Below are 16,962 nucleotides of genomic sequence, written 5' to 3'. Positions count from 1 at the left end.
ACTGGATCCAAGTAATCTGATTCCAGGGTCCTGCTTCTGTCTGCTAACAGAATGTGACGTAAAGTCATGAGGATGAATACCCACAGTGATGCAGGACGGGCGGTTTGATCAGAAAATCTCACATTGGACACACACCTCTACATTACTGGAGTTTTATTTTAGTCTTTCTCTTCTCCTTTTCCCAGCATATGGACAGGAAACATTTTTGAGAATCTCATCTAATCAGATATTATTCAAAGCTTGGGGGATTCTTTTTCTGTTTATTTGTTTGATATTTTTTGTATTTTGAGATGGAGTCTTGCTAAGACGTTGAAGCTGCCTTTGATTGTGTGATCCTCCTGCCTCAGCTTCCTGAGTGGCTGGGATTACAGGTGTGCATCACCATGCCTGGCTTGTGATATCTAGTGGTAATTCGCCTTGCATTCCTGGAGTTTATTCTAGAGAGGAAAGTCAGTCAGCAAACAAATAGAAATGAACCGACCACAACAAGGGCAAAGATGAACTAAGCAGGAAATTTCGGTGACCCGTGACAGAGGAGACTAAATCAGTCCCTTCCTTCACAGCCACACAAGGAGCACATGTCGCTGTCGGCCTCGTGTGTGCTGATGGAGAAATAACCACGAACAAGGCCCCTGTGTCGCTCTCAGGGCTCCTGACTAGTAGGGTGGCTCTGGCCAGACCCGCCTCCTGACCCTTGTTTCTTTCCTTACAAAAACCCTAATAATCTAATGAATGGAAACATCAGTCGGCAAGAACACGCACTCAGATTAATAGTGTCAACAAGAAGGAAAACAGCAAAGGGATTTAGAGGGTGAGGACAGAGGTGGGTGGGAAGGGGATTAAAAAAGAAACTCACTGTATTACGTACCTGTACCTACTCCCCAAGATGAACGCAAACTTCACGTACGACAGACACATACTAATAAAAAGACAATAAAAATAGTTCCATAAAAAAATAGCTGCTTTTCCTCCAACATTCTGTGCCTTGTTAAGTCACGAAGCCGCCTGAGTGATACCCACCTTCACCCACTTATTAGATGCGGTACAAGTAACCAATGCCATAGTAACTTGTGAGCTCTACTACGGAGTGTTCCTGAGGCCCTCCGTACAGGGAGGCAAAGGATTCAGGAAAAAAGGAAGGGGTGGTGGCGCTCAGCTGTGTCTGAACAGGCTCCAGCTGTGACAGTCACCCTCACTGAGGGCCTGGGTGCATTACATCACTCCATCCCCCTGGCTGTGCATCCCCCTCCCTCTAGGGAACAAATAAGGAGTGAAGCGTACAGTGAGGCCTGGAGAGTAAGGTTGATCCAAGGAGGGCTGGGGTGGTACAGGAAGCCGGACACTGAAGAAGAGTGACAAAAGTCGGGACCCCACCCCCACCCCCGCCCCGGAGCTTAAGTGACCAGAGAGGCTGCTGCGAAGGCTTCCCCAGATGAAGGTGGACAAGTGGCTCAGCTCAGGGACCCCTGGCCCAGGAGGCTCTGACAACCACAAAGCAAAGTGAGGGATGGTAGCACTCACATCCGCCCCCAGGACGCTTGCCACCAGGGCAGGGGCAGAGCTGTGCGCTCCCCACTTGCATGGTGGGCTGTGATCTGTGCCGGAAGAGATGCTGCAAAACCTCCCTGGGACTTGCCATGTGGTAATGGGTGAGGCAAGAGGCCCAGAGGAGAGGGACCAGCTCTCCAACCAGCGGACCAGACACCAGGACCCGGAAACACGGCCGCCTTTCCTGTTTGGAGCCCTAATCGGGCCCGTGGAAGGCCTCAGAAACGTGGTGAACTGGCCACATCATCAAATTTCAGGAGTGCTTGAGATCAGGATGGACTTGAAAGCAAAATATTTAGTAACTGGCCAAATAAGGACAACCTGAACCAATAACAAGACCTGACACGGACAGGTCCTACTTGCAGCTGTAACAAGTCTGCGATCTCACTTAAAGCCCCAGGAGGGAGAGTGTTGATCTCAGGGTGGGAGAAAGAGGTGAGAGAAGAAAGAGAAGAGAGAAGAAAAGGAAGAAGGAAAAGAGGAGAAAGAGGGAGGGAGAGAGAGAGTGAACAGAGAATACATACAGAAGCACACTTAAAGCAGCAAAGCTATTAGAAAAGAAAGGCAAGAAATAGATAATATTAATGGGAAAATTTACTTTGGACAGAAGACTGATATCTAGAATATGTAAAGAATGAAAAAAATGAGACCCCCCCCCAATAAAAGACCCAATCAAAAACTGGGCAACTGCAGTGAATAACACTTCTCAGAAGAAGAAGCACAAATGGCCAATGAGTGCCTAAAGAGATGCTCAACATCGCTGGCCATTAGAGAAATGTGAACTAAAACAACACAACACTGAGACTCCATCTTACCTCGGAAAGAATGGCCATTATCAAGAAATCAAATAATAATAAGGCTGCAGGGGGCAAAGGAATCCTTTCTACATTGTTGGTGGGACTGTAAATCAGTACAACCATTAGGGAAATTGGTATGGAGATTCCTCAAGAAACTAATACTAAAAATTCCATTCAACCCAGTTATTCCCCATTCTAAGTATCTTCATGAAAGAATTAAAGACAACGTATTATAGAGATACATGCGTACCCATGTTTATAGCAGCACAACTCATGACAGCTAAGTCATGGAAGTGGTGCCTATGTCCATCAACAGATGAATGGATAAAGAAAATGTGGTATTTATAGAGTGGAGTACTACTCTGCCATAAAGGATAAATTTGAGTCATTTTTAGGAAAATGGATGCACTTTGAGACCATAATGTTAGGCAAAATAAATCAGACACACAACCTTAAACATTGCATGGTTTCTCTTATATGAGAAACCCAAAATATAAATAAATCAAAGAGCAAAATAAAAGATAGATAGTAGGAAACAGGGAGATAGATCCTTTGCACATGGGAAGAGGACCAAGGAATGGTGGGAAAGGGGCCAGGGAAGGGGACATAAAAATAATTAGATGTGTCATGTCAAGTGTACCAAAAAATTAATTGTACGTTAAAATCCTGCTTTAATACATAACTCTATTGTATGTTATGCTTAAAACAACAGAAAGCAGTCCACTGGTGGTGAACCTATGGCATGCATGCTGCAAACAGCTGTTACCATTGAAAACTCTAAAAGGTTCACCATCACTGGAATGACCCAATAAACAAAACATAATATCCATCAACAAACATCTGTGGACATGTTCACAGAGTATTTAAATCACTGTGAATATTATCATTTCAATACTGCATGTGTTCTTTATATAGTCTAGATGTCAGTCCTTTGTCTGAGGAGTAGCTGGTAAAAATTTTTTCCCACTCTGTGGACTGCCTCTTCACTCTGTTGGTGGTGTCTTTTGCTGTGCAAAAGCTTTTTAATTTGATGTGATCCCAGTTGTTCTTTGTAGTATTTCCTGTGCAATTAGGGTTTTGTTCATAAAGTCTTTGTTTACTCCTGTGTCTTTTAGATTTCCACCTATTCTTCTTCCAGCAGACTGTTTCTGTTTTTATATTTAGATCTTTGATCCATTTCCATTTTAGTTTGGCACACTGTGAAAGATATGGGTGTAGGTTCAGTTTTCAGGATGTGGAAAGCCAGTTTTCCCAAGACCTGTATTAAAGAGGCTATCTTACCTCCAGTGAAAGTGCTTGGCTCCTGTGTCAAAGATACGGTAGCTGAGTGTGTTTGGAGTTGTTTCTGCATCTTCTATTCTGTTCCACTAACCCTTGGGTCTTTTGTTTTTTCCCCCAGTACTGTGCTGTTTATATCACAGTAGCTTTGTAGCATAACTTCAAATCAAGGATTGTGATGCCTCCTGTTGCCCAGAATTGCTTTTGCTATTCTAGGTCTCTTCTGGTACCATACGAATTTCAGGACTGTTTTCTCTAGTTCTGTGAGATATGCTATTTGTATTTTGATTGGAATTGCAGAAAATCTGTATAGTGGTTTTGAAAGTATGATCATTTTCACTATACTGGTTCTGCCTTTCCATTTTCTGATACCCTCTTCAGTCTCTTTTTTCAGAGCACCATAGTTTTCAATGTACAGGTCTTTCATTTTCTTTGTTAGACTCCTACATATTTCACTTTTCTTGGTTCTATTATGAAAGATGTGGTTTCTCTAATTTCCCTCTCAGTGACTGTGTTATTCTAGATGTTAGTACAGCAATGCTTTTGATTTTTGAGTGTTGACATTGTGTCCTGCTATGCTGCCAAATTTGGTTACTACTTCTAGGAGTCTTTTGGTGGAATTTTTGGTGTCTTCTATGTCATCAGTATGGAGAGTCCTCAAAAAACTAAAACTAGAGTTTCCGTTTGGCCCAGCTGCTCTCCTTCCTGGTATCTTCCTGAAAGTGTTAGAAGCATCATACCACAGCAAAATATGGATACCCATGTTTAGAGTAGCATGATTTATAATAGCTAAATCTTGGAAACAGCCCATATGCCCATCAAAAGATGAATGGATACAGAAAATGTGGTATTTATACACAATGGAGTACTACTCGGCCATAAAGAAGGATAAACTTGAGTCATTAGTAGGTAAATGGATGCACCTTGAGATCATCATCTTAAGTGAAATAAATCGGACACACAAGTTTAAATATTGCATTGTTTCTCTTGTGTGAGAAACCCAAAGGGTACACAAGGAGCATAAGGAGGATCGACATTGGGAAGCAAGGAGAACATGTTGAAATGGGAAGGGGAATTAAGAGAGAAGAGAGGGGAGAGGAAAGGAAGGGGGAAAAAGAGACTGGGAGGAAAAATGGAAATGAAGCTTTTGTAAACGGGGAGAGGAAGAAGGGTTGAAGAGAGGGGAGGGGAATGGGGAAAAGAAGAATTAAGATTCGTTGTGTACAGGACTGAGGACTTAGCTCAGTGGTTCTGCCGCCTGCCTTGCAACGTAAGGACCCGAGTTCGATGCCCAGTAACACCAACAAAAAGGATTTACTTAAAAAAAAAAAAATTGCATATGTACAGTTCTGCTTTTTTGCATTTCAGTTTCTTTCCATTGCGGGGAGACAGGCTGTGGGGTGACAGCGAGGGCACAAAGACAAAGAAAAGCTGTTAAGAAAATCCTAGGTGCTCGGGATCGTTAACATACATCATGGGCCCCGCGCCGCGAGCCATAACCTCAGCGCGCTTGCGCAGAGCCCGCGTCACTCCTGCTGCTTCAGCGCTTTTCTCAGCAGCCTTGGCTGGATCCAAGGCTGAGGAGCGGCGGCCCCGTTTCCCTACTCTCCCATAACCCTGATGCCTCAGCCCCCTCTGCCACACTCTCCTCTGCCTGCACAACTGTCTGCAGTCTTAGGGGTTAAGTCCTGAGCAAATGACTAACGCCCAGAGTCCACCGAGGCTCCGGCCCTCGAGGGCCTCTTACCTTTGTCGTAGATTTCCTTCAGGACCCCTCGCTTGATCAGCTCCTCTCGGCTCTGCCTCATCGAGATCTTCCTCTCCAGGGCTGGAAGCAAGACAGACAGGCAGGCGTGAACCCGAGACAAAGCTCTGCTTTTTTCAAATGTTAGTGTTGATATGCAATGAAATGGGCGGAAAAACTTCTGTACATTATGCTTTGCTAATATAATTGATACTTTTTGATGTTTTGAGCCTTTTGAAAAAAGAAATATTAATTTATTTTTTGTGGTACTGGGGATCCAACCTAGGGGTGATCTATAAACATTAAGTAAAATTTTTATTTTTTTATCAGCACATGTTTGCAGTAGATAATATTTACATTCCTTGTGTGGGTTTGGTACAGGTGCATAACATGTCTCCATGCCTTTCTTCATGCCTTTCTCTCTCCTTCCCCTCTTCCTCCATCTCTTCATCACCTTCTCATTTAACAGAACCACTGTGGAGATCAGTGTGGAGATTCCTCAAAAATCTAAAACTAGGAATTCCATTTCACCCAGCTATTCCCCTTCTAGGTATCTTCCTGAAAGAGTTAAAGACATCATATTACAGTGATACACACTTACCTTTGTTTACAGCAGAACAACTCACAACAGCTAAATCTTGGAAACGGCCTATATATCCATCAAAAGATGAATGGATAACAAAAATATGGTATTTACACACCATGGAGTACTACTCTGCCATAAAGAAAGATAAACTCAAGTCATCTGTAGGAAAATGGATGCACCTTGAGATCGTAAGGTTCAGGGAAGTAAGACACACAAGCCTAAATATTGCATAGTTTCTCTTATATGAGAAACCCAAATTATAAATAAAGAAAAGAAAAAGCCCCAGCCTTTTTAATTTTTTGAGACAGGGTATTGCTAAGTTGCCCAGGCTTGGCTAGAATTTGTCATTCTACTCTCTCAGCCTCCTGAGGAGCTGGGATTACAGGCATGCATCACCTTGCCTTTTTGTCATAGTATTTTGATAAGCCTTTTTGATCAGGTTATTTTGTCAAATCTTCAAAACAACCTTCATATCACCTAAAAGATAGTCATTTTGATGAATGTGATTTCACTCTGAATTCTGATGATGAAGCCACGATGGGAAGGCTTAGCCTGCTGTCATCACACTGCTACTGAGAAAAACATCAGGACATCAAGCCAAATACAGGACCGGTCCTCAGCCCCACTCAGCCTCCCAGAGTACTGGGATTACAGGCACGTGCTGCAGCACAAGGCTGGGTACAATGCTTTAAGTGCACTGTCATGGAGCCGTACACTTACAAGGAGTTAATTTTATGTTATGTAAATGGAACCTTAATTAGGCTGTTAAAAAAAGAGGGGTAGAAACAATAACTGTGGAGGAAAATAGCCAGTATGACCAAAAACAGTGATTTAAAAATTCAAATAGTAAATCTCAGCAGACCATTAAGAAATTAATAAGCTTTGGGTGACTGAAAGTGAAGTGGTCAACATTAAAAATGAGAGGATTAGAAACATCACACATAAAGGTAGATTTCTTGAAAAGCAGTTTTTTTAAAAGCTCTAATAAGTTATCAGCAGATCCAAAATACAAAAAGCAGGAACTCGATTCCCCCAACATGAACATGCAGGCCATGTAGCAGCCAGTGCAATGCCCCGATCTTTGGAAGAAAATCAAATTTCCAGTCTTCAGTAAATACCTCATCACAGGAGTCAGGATGGCACTGTGGCAAATGAAGCATCAAAACAGAGCACAGAGACCAGCAGACATACAGCCCGAGATCCTGAAACCAACACATGAGACAGCCTGACCAGGAAAGGAGAAAAACGAACGTTGATTTGCTTTTCTAGACCATGACTTAGTGGAGTAGATGCTAACACATCAGAAGCTTCACATGTCCCTCTTGCCTGAAATATGAGTGGGAGGATGATATCTCAATTACTGCACCAAAAGTGGCCCCAAATGGCTCAAAACAACCACATTCAAAGGTCGAGATGGCCAAGGAAGACTCTCGGCTCTCACAGGAACTAGGCAGGAAACCTCAAAAGGCATAGTCATCTTTGCATCCCTACCTCTGTGCCTTAGTAGAGGATTTTTGTTCTGGAAGTGTGATGTGTGGACATCTTGTGGCCTTGCCTGAACCTGGATGGGCCACTTCTCCTGGGCTAGCCAGCTCCCGGAGCCAGGACTGATTCGGCTTGAGGGTGGCTTTCCTGTGCAGACCAGCAACTCAGAGCCCATAGGCCCAGCCACCTCTTTGTCCAGTTCTTCTACTCCAGCTCACTATGCATTTGCTCCAGTCACCCCAGAGCCAGGCACCAGACAACTAGAGGCAGCGCCTAGGCCTCACAGTCTACCAGTATTAACACTACCAGTCCTGAACCTGCTTATTTCATCTTGCCTACTGCTTCCCATGGAATGCACAATAAAGGCTCTTGCCCATATTTCTTCCTGCTCCCTCTTCCTCGTGGCCAACCTTGGTGCTTCCCTGGGTGGCCCTGGTGGTGTAGTGGGCCTCCTCCTCTGGGGATGTGAGAATACACCAGCCTGTCTTTTCAACGGTGTGTCTCAGTCTGCCAGCCTCACTGTAGCTGGACAGTAAGAATGGCTACTGTGACAGTTAAGCTGGTTGGCCAACTGGATTGTCTAGAGAGCCACCTGGGGGATTAGTGAAGCGGACTTCTGGATTCTGGATGTGTGACCTTGGGGACTATATCTGGTCCTAGCCCCTTCCTGTTCCCCTGCTCTGCTTTGTGCTTGCCATGGGTCGAGCAGCTGTGCTCCTCCAGGCCCTCTCACCATGCCATTTCTGCCTTGGAGCCAGCCAATCATGGACTGAAACCTCTGAAATTGTGAGCCAAAAATAAATCTCTTCTTTAAGTTGTGAGTATCAAGTATTTTTTTTCCAGTGAAGGGAAAACTGAGAAATACATCTACATTTTAAAACACACCTGATTTGGACAGGTTTATAAGGAAGGAAGAACTACAGGGCATTCCACGGCCTGATGTTTCCCTTTATTGTTCTGAAAGCTATTTGCACGTGAACAAGTGGCTTCCAAAAAGAGGCACAGTGAAAACAGCCCAAAGGTTACCTCTAATGACAGAGCGACAAAGTTCTAATCTCTAATTTTTGTAAAGTCCTCTTCTGAGCCACCGGTGTAGTCTATGCCATGTAAACTAAAATCCAGTTTCCCATCATCTCTCCTTAATTTAATTTTTCATTCTCCCTGTTTACATGGTTTGTGATTGGCTAAGGACTCCTATGCTTCTGCGACATCAACAAATTTCAAATAAGCATCTTAATTTGGGGTGTAGCCCAGTGGTACAGTGCTTGCTTAGCATGCATGAGCCCTGCTTTTGAACAGCAGCACCACACATAAAATAAATAAAAATAAATAAATGAAATGAAAGAAGCATCATGAATAGGCTCATTCTCTTTAGTGAATGCCTGGGTTGGGTGAATTTGATGAAGCAACTGAGACTTTTAAAATTCTTTTCATATACATATGTTTTAATTCCTTTATGAAAATATTTCACTTTAAGAAACATAGCGAAAACAAAGTCCCTTTTTCCATTTCCCTTCCTCTGTAAATCCAACTCACCAAATCCCACCGGTGATATTTTCATTTGGGATTTTCATTCTCTTTCCCTCTGCCCTTTGCTCTCAATATTCACACCACCCCATATTGTATATAAATACTGTTTTAAAAAAATAGATGGAATCATTTGCTTTTCCCTACAGGTCTTTTCTTTCTTCTAACTTGTCAATTTTAGGGTTCTTCCCCTCTGTATATACTGGACCACCTTGTTCTTTTTGAACAGTGTGTAACATTTCACAGAATGCATGTACCATAACATATTTAATCAGGCATCAAAAGAAGGAAATTGAAATTTCATCTACTTTTGGCATAGACACTGCTTCTGTGGATTCATTTGTTCAGGTCTCAATGCAAACATCTATTAGAATTTTTTCAAGCTATGTGTAGCTAGATGTACAATTTCTGGGCAGGTCATTTTATTGTATGCTCCTAGTACTGACGGGAAGAAAGAACCTCTTATGTTTCATAACTTTTAAGCACTCCTTTTTTATTTTTTTTAAAAAGATAAGAAAGTGGGGAAAAAAGTAATATAGAGGCTGGAGCAAGTCATTTGGTCCTGCTAAGAGTAACGGAGCAGAGACTTGTTTAGATTGTTCTCTACAATAATCTCTCTGTTGAATTCCCTGCTCAATTGCCTTTAAATTACATTTTGAAGGGAATAGAAGTTTGAAGGGGAAAGGCAACTGAGAAATAAACTGGGCAGTAGTTTACTTAGTCTTATACCTTCAACTTAAAATAGTCAACTTGTAAGTAAAATCTGTAGTTTTTACCCATTTAAAGTTTTATAACCCCGAGGAAAGGGAATTTTAAGCTAGCAATCTACAAATGGAATGAAATTCCATAACCCAGGACATGCCTCCGGGGCCACTTCCCATCTGGCCTCATGAATAATGGGGACTCTGATATGATTCAAGAGCCACAGCCTAGAAAGACCCCAAGCAGAACACTCAGCCCATGCATTCAGGTGACACAACCACAAATGCCCAGGACTCAAATGAGAAATCGATTCATGTGTATGAGATCTCTGGAGGGAAATTTTTAAAAGACGAAGAGACTTTCAACATTAAATTTATACATACACTATTTGAAAGAAGAGGAAGGGGAGAAAGAATTTGGAGGAAGGGGCCATAGAGTACTTCAGTCTATTTACACACGTGTGTGCCTGTGAACCTGGCATTTATTGTTATGAAGCAGGCATGAAAGTTGTATTTTATTATTAAACTCGGACTTGTTGTATTGTTTTGTAAAGTAATTTAAAAAGTTAAAATATAGGGCCGGGGATTTAGCTCAGTGGTTTCGCTGCCTGCTGTGCAAGTGCAAGGAGCCGAATTTGATCCCTGGTAGCAAAAAAAAAAGTTAAAATATAAAAAGGTTGCTTTGTTACTTATACACATGAACTATTACTATATGGCTATACGTGGCCCCAGACAGCTCCTACTCAGTGTGGCCCAGGGAGGCCGAGAGGTTGGATACCGATATCCCTAAACTGAAAGAGACTGGCTGTGGGTCTGAGCCAGATTCCTTAAACCTTTGCTGACCCTCCATCCCTGACCCCTCATCCAGGTGGAACATCCTTTTCCTTCAGTCGTCACTGTGGAGGACACACTGCAGTGCTCTGATAGTCCCCCTAACAAAGGCACTGTGCTGATCTCTCTGGCCTTTAGTACTCCTCTCCTTAGAATCCCGACCACCCTATAGGTGAGTCTCTCACTGCTGGTATTAGGGCGACTCCAGTGCAGGTCTGGTGGCTGAAACAAAGGTCACATGATCGAAATCCCTCATCCCCAACATCCCCAGCATGGTGACCCAACCATGGTACTTGTGTGATGCTAAGTAGCTCGCTTGGTCAGGTCTTCATGGCCCATGAGGCAGGAGATGAGACTTTGTTTTCTTTGTCTGTGATGAGATCCAGGCTATTAAGGTCAGCACTTTCCAAAGTCTCTTTTGCAGAATTGTAATTCTCCGAGAAAGGGGTTCAGAGGATGAATAATTTTGGGAAATGCCAGGTACTAATGGAGAACCACAGTGTGCTTTGAGAAGACCTAGTCAAGATCTCAGTTTAATCCAGTGTTTCTTCCCAATTCGCTGTGCCCTTTTAAGGAGTCCAAGGGACTTGTTCTCTGACAAAAATCCCCTGGGGGATGCTGGAGTAAAGACTAACTTGCAGGAGGAAGCAAATGTGATGTGCTGCTGTGGGGGTCTCCCAGGGAGGCCAGTCCACTCTACAGGGACAGAGTCACCCCCAGTATCCGCAGGTTCAACTGGCACGACAGCGGATCAAAAATATTGAGAGCCAGAAAAGGTGGCGCATGTGTGTAATCCGAGCACTCTGGGAGGCTGAGGCAAGAGACTCACAAGCTCTGGCACCTCAGCGACTAGCGAGACCCTGCCTCATTCATTCACATATAAAAAAATGGATGGTGATGTAAGCGAGTACGAAGGCCCCGGGTTCAATCCCTAGTACGATCATCAAACAATAAATAATACAATAAATGAAAGAATTTTTATCTGTATTAACTTTTTTTCTTGTCATTATTCCCCACCATACTTTCAATAATGATTTACATACATAGCATTTACATTGTATTAAGCGTTATAAGTAATCTAGAGATGATTAAAGTACACAGGAGGATGTGTGTAGGTTGTGTGCAAACTCTACAGCATTTTCTATGAGGGATTTGGGTACCATTTCCCTTACGGTGCTACTGTGGTCCTGGTAAAACCCTGCACTGGTACAGCCAACTCTCCTACCCATCCCCCAGTGAGTAACACAGGCTTGATTCACGGCAACCAGCCTAATACCACAGAGCATCTGGCCAGTGTAACAATTCTGGTTTTGATATGATTGATACTGTGTATGTCTCCTGACAATCATTCAGCCAGTATGAGTTCCTCTGCAGTGACGGAGTGTGAAAGTAGAGTCACATAGGGGCCTGGCTGTGTTCCTCTTGCTAAGGTAAAATTGCCTGCAGCCAGGTTCCCAGGGAGCTGTACTAATTGATGTGGTGCATGTGGAAAAAGGAAGGGTCACAGGCTCACTTCTAGATGTAAGCTGTGCTTTTTTAAAGGCTCATCCTTCATGAATCTTGACTGCAAGCTACAATGCAACAAGCCAGCTGAAAAAGCACTTTGGGGCCAACTAAATAAATCAGTAGATCACATTAGAGAATTATTCTCAGTTTTGCTATCTATGGTAATGGTTTATGTTCATGTAGGCTATTTTCCTTATTTTTTTTTTAGAGATGCACAGTTAGAGAGGTCTGTAATTTACTTTAGAAAAAAAAGCAAGATATGGCCAAAATTTAGTAACTGTTAGGTGATGGTTGTGCCATTATACAGTCATCTTGGCTTCTATGTTTGACAATTTTCAAAGCAAAACAAGTAAACACACAAATGCATTACTCTTAAAATATTTAGTGCAAAAAGCAAGACAAAAGAACACATATACTATGATTCCATTTGTATAAAGTTCAAAAAGGGACAAAATTAAATATATAGTTTAGAGATGCATAACTGTAAGCTCAGAAGTACAAAGAAAAGCATGGATATGATTACAATAAAAAACAAACAGACAAACAAAAACCAGGACCGCGGCTTCCATCGGTGAGGAGGGGAACTGCAGTCAGAGAAGTATTGATACTATTTTACTCTTTTGATTTGGGTTGTGGTTACATGGTTAAACTGCATTTGAATTCTTAACCTGGTTTTAAAATGCTTTATTTCCCCGAACAAAAACATGCAAAAGACATTCTCACTAGTTCTCCTTCTCATTGTACCACTGCAATAGCCTCAGAGAGAGACCAAAATCTTAGCCACCATAGAATGTAATCACGCAGTTGGCTACTAAATAAACTCCTGTGGATGAAAGGGAGGGTGATTATAATGCAATAAAAGCTACAAAATGTCTTTTGCAGAAATAAGGATTCTGAATTTGGAAAACTATTCTTGGAGTTCACCCTTACCATGGTAAGTCAGAAGCAAGTTAGAGGAGCAAGTTTTGCAAGGACCAGGCTGCAGTCTTAGGAGTTTACATCACAATTTGCAGATGCACTTCTCTATCTATTGGAACCTGCACAGGAAACTTCAAATTCTAACAAAGTAACAGTTGTCTACTGGTGACCTGGCAGGGATAGAGAATCTACTGTGATGAGAGTGTTGATGTTAGAAATAAAGTCTCGGTGCTTTGGGGCTTGCTTCTGTTACTTTTAAGAGAGTGTCAGAACATCTAATTCTTTTCTGATTGTGCTCAGCTCCACAATTCACATTTCCACTATGTTCTGTAACACCTCCGCCTCTCCCAGAAGTAAAAGGAAAAGTCATTGATTTGGGGCTGGTTAAGTGAGTTTATTCTTCCAGATGTAGGAAGCATAATAGTTTACTATATTTCTTTCCAGTCACAGAATTATTATTGACTGCTTCGTAATAGAAGTGAAAATCTGAAATTCTGCCCAGGACAGCCTAATACCCCTGCTACCACCTATTACCTAAAAGATAATAGCGCTCTTGTTCTGAAGGTTTTGTGTGCCAGGTTCATGGATGTAAGCCTGCTTGCTTGGCCAAGTGTGCTTGGCTTTGCTACTCCTGGTCAGATCAAGCCTGCTGCCATGATAGTGCTGAGATGTGGGGGCTCTTTAAAGAGTCAGAGAAAAAAATCAGCTTTAGACTGAGGTTATTTACTTATTTGCTTATTTGTTTTGTGCTGGGGATGGAATGTGGGGCTTCATACTCGCTCAGCACTTTGCCGAACCACTGAGCTATGCCCCCTGCCTAGATTGAGGAATTTTATTTGTTCTTATTACTGATAGTCATGATCTAAAAAAACAATTAACTATACACAGTTATGTCAGATGCCTATCTGGACAAATATTCTGCCTGAGACATTTTGTGTGAAGATGTGATTTCATCCCTTACTCACGATGGCAACCATTACCATGTTATAGGAGCCCCATACTATGTGCTTTCCATGCAGGGCTTTATATAAAACCTTACAATGACTCCAGGAAGTTCGCACTGTAACCTCCATTTGGCAGTTGAGGAGGAGGTTAAGCAACCTATCCAAGGTGCAGAGCTGGACTTGAACCAGGCCAAAGGACTCTAGTGTGAGCACATCACACATTACACTGCCCCTTGATCCCGGACAAACTAGGAATATACCCAGGGTTTGTCAAGCCTATCTGCAAATGGACAACTTCTAGAAGGAGACCACAGGGTATGCACAGAGGAGCAATACAGGTCACATTTTTGCTTTTTCCTGTGCAGAATTTTGTATTATAACAGAAATTTATTTTCTTACAGATCTAGGGCCAGGAATTCAAGATCAAGGTCCTGGTCTTTTCAGTTTTCTGTGAGCATCTTCTTCTTAGTTTGCATCCAGGCTTCTCACTGTGTGCTCAGCCAGAGGGAGCTCTCTGGTGTTTCTTCTTAGAAGGACACTAATCCTGTCGGATCAGGGTCCCACCCTTATGATCTCACCTAACCTTACTTCCTCACACCAAATATACCACTTTGTGGATTAAGGCTTCAACATATGGATTTTGGAGTCCACACAAATATTTGGTCCATAATACTTACAATCTGTGGTCACTTCTTAAATCATTCTATTAAGTTTTATAGTTAATTGTCATTAAATGAGATTTCATATGTGAAGACCATGCACTCAGCCCTGCACGTAAAACTAAATTAACTATGAGTGATTTTACAGGTTGAGCATCCTTTATCCAAAACTTTGGAATCAAAAAGTGTTTTGGAGCTTAGATTTTTTTCGGGATTTGGAATATTTGTGTATAGACAATGATCTATATTGGGATTGGGGCCCAATCTACATTCGAACACATATAGCCTGAAAGTAATTTAAAACAGTAGTTTTAGTGCACCTATCTTTTGACTGTAACACATCCTATGAGGCCAGGCCTGAAACCTTCTACTTGTGGCATTCAAAAAGTTTCAAATTCTGTTTTTTTCTTTTTGGTACCAGGGATCGAACTCAGATCCTTGCACTTGTGAGGCAGGCATAGGAACCACTGAGCTAAATCCCCGGCCCTAAAAGTTTCAAGTTTTGGAACATACAGATTTTTGAGTTTCAGATTAGAGATGTTTAACCTCTGGTATATAAAAATATATCTCTAGTATCCCTAGGCAATTGGCTCCAGAGCCCTCCACAGACACCAAGTCCCTATATAAAGTGTCACAGTATTGCACTTATCCTATACACATCTTCCCACATTCCTTAAACCATGTTTGGATGACTTATAATATCACATACAATGTAAACGCTATGTTAATAATGGTTATAGTGTATTTCTTAGGGAATAAGGACAAAAAAGCTCTAGGCATGTCTAGTACAGACAAAATTGATATATATGTGTATATATACATATATTTACACATATATATACACATATATATGTATGTGCATATATATGTGTATATATATATATAGTGAATGGCTAAATTCATGTATATAGAACTCACAGATTGGGGGATTGATTGCATTAACTTTCCATCCAGGCACTTTGTTAAATTCACTTACTTCTACTAGCTTATCAGATTTCACTGTATCTCCTAGTATATAGCTATGTAATTCACAAATAGTGGTTTTATTTATTGCTTTTCAATCTTTAAACTTACTTTCTTTTCTTCCTTTATTGTCCCAGCTAGGTTCTCTAGTGCCATGTTGAAGAGAATTGATAACAGCCCTTTTTCCAATCTTGGAGAAATCTTTCACTATTTTGAAATTAAATCTGATATTTACTGTGGGATTTATTTGTTTATATATTTACTGGTAGGTAACTAATGTCATAATTTCAAAGTTCCTATGTCTACCTTAATGATTTGGATGTTGTATTTTATTAGATTTTTATCTACATCTATAAGTTGATTAGAAAATGTTTCTTTTTCTTCTGCTGGTAGTATGAATAACATTGATTTTTGAATATTAAACCAACTTCGCATTCCCCAAACCAATCCAACTTCATTGCAATATATTATCCCTTTAAATGTATTATTGAGAATCAATTTCCTGGCATTGTATGTAACATTTTTTACACTTATATAACAAGAGATATTGGTCTGTACTTCTACAAACATCTTAATCATGTTATGCTACCAAGCTTATGCTAGGGCTTCTAAAACAAGTAGATAAGTTTGTCTTCTTCTATTGCCTGGAGTCAGTTTGGCTGATTTTGTTTCTTTCCTAAATATTTGAAAGAATTCATTAGTGAAGCCATCTGGGCCTAAAGTTTTCTTTTGGGGAAGGTTTTTAGATTACCAGAAGAATTGTTCAATAGATACAGTACTTACTGTGTTTTCTATTTTTACTTTTAAATTGTTTTAAACTGTATTTTAATTGAGTAAGGAAACCCTTCAAATCTAAGAAAAAGTTCAAGTAATTTAGGAATGTCCCTTTCTATTCTGCAGATAAGTCTATTTTTGTTTTTTCTGTGACTGCCCTTTCTTCCATGACAAAGTGCTTTAACCGGAAACAGTGTCTGTCTCAACCAAGGATTCATCAGCTAGTGTCAAGAACAGCACTACCAAATACCCATTCTCCTCAAGTAGAATTATCCATCTGCATTAGAGAACAGTCTGTCTTTGGTATTTGCAAACCATACCTGAAAAAAAAAAATCCCAGAATATTGAAATGGCCGTTTTGTGAATCCAACATTTGGCCTAACTGCAATTGGGAAAACTGAAAAACAAATACTGCAAAAAAAGCAAGCAGAAATCTCATGAAGCATGCATAAGAGAAGACAGGCCTGAAAGCGGAGTTAGGCAAAGCACTCCCAGGCTTCTGTGGATGCCATCAGTCCTCACAGCTATGGGAAGGCAGCTCTTCGTGCCCTTAAATGAATACTGAGGCTTCTCTGCTTGTCTTTTGTGATTGCAATTTCTGAGTTTCACTTTTCATTGGCATTTTTGCACTGCCTTGAAGTAAATGTGGTTTGCACAGTGGAAGCAACAAACGTGCAATCCTGAATTCACAAATAAAAATA

General features: G+C 41.3%; 1 protein-coding gene across 11 annotated transcripts in view; it reads right to left on the bottom strand.

The window, feature by feature from the left end:
• The window catches only part of Phactr1 (phosphatase and actin regulator 1), a 512,176-nt gene that overhangs the window by 99,511 nt on the left and 395,703 nt on the right, over positions 1–16,962 (bottom strand). For all 11 annotated transcript variants that reach the window (XM_013073205.3, XM_004847676.4, XM_087181168.1 and 8 more), the window contains one exon: positions 5,371–5,451. In XM_013073205.3, the coding sequence (XP_012928659.1) occupies positions 5,371–5,451 (81 nt within the window). The remainder of the gene's footprint in view (positions 1–5,370; positions 5,452–16,962) is intronic.

Source organism: Heterocephalus glaber, unplaced genomic scaffold (genome assembly GCF_053883595.1).
Source record: "Heterocephalus glaber isolate CG9 unplaced genomic scaffold, H.glaber_assembly_v1.0 deba00001472, whole genome shotgun sequence".
Taxonomy (NCBI): Eukaryota; Metazoa; Chordata; class Mammalia; order Rodentia; family Bathyergidae; genus Heterocephalus; species Heterocephalus glaber.
Note: the sequence above shows the minus strand (reverse complement) of the source record. Positions and strands in the feature narration are given on the sequence as shown.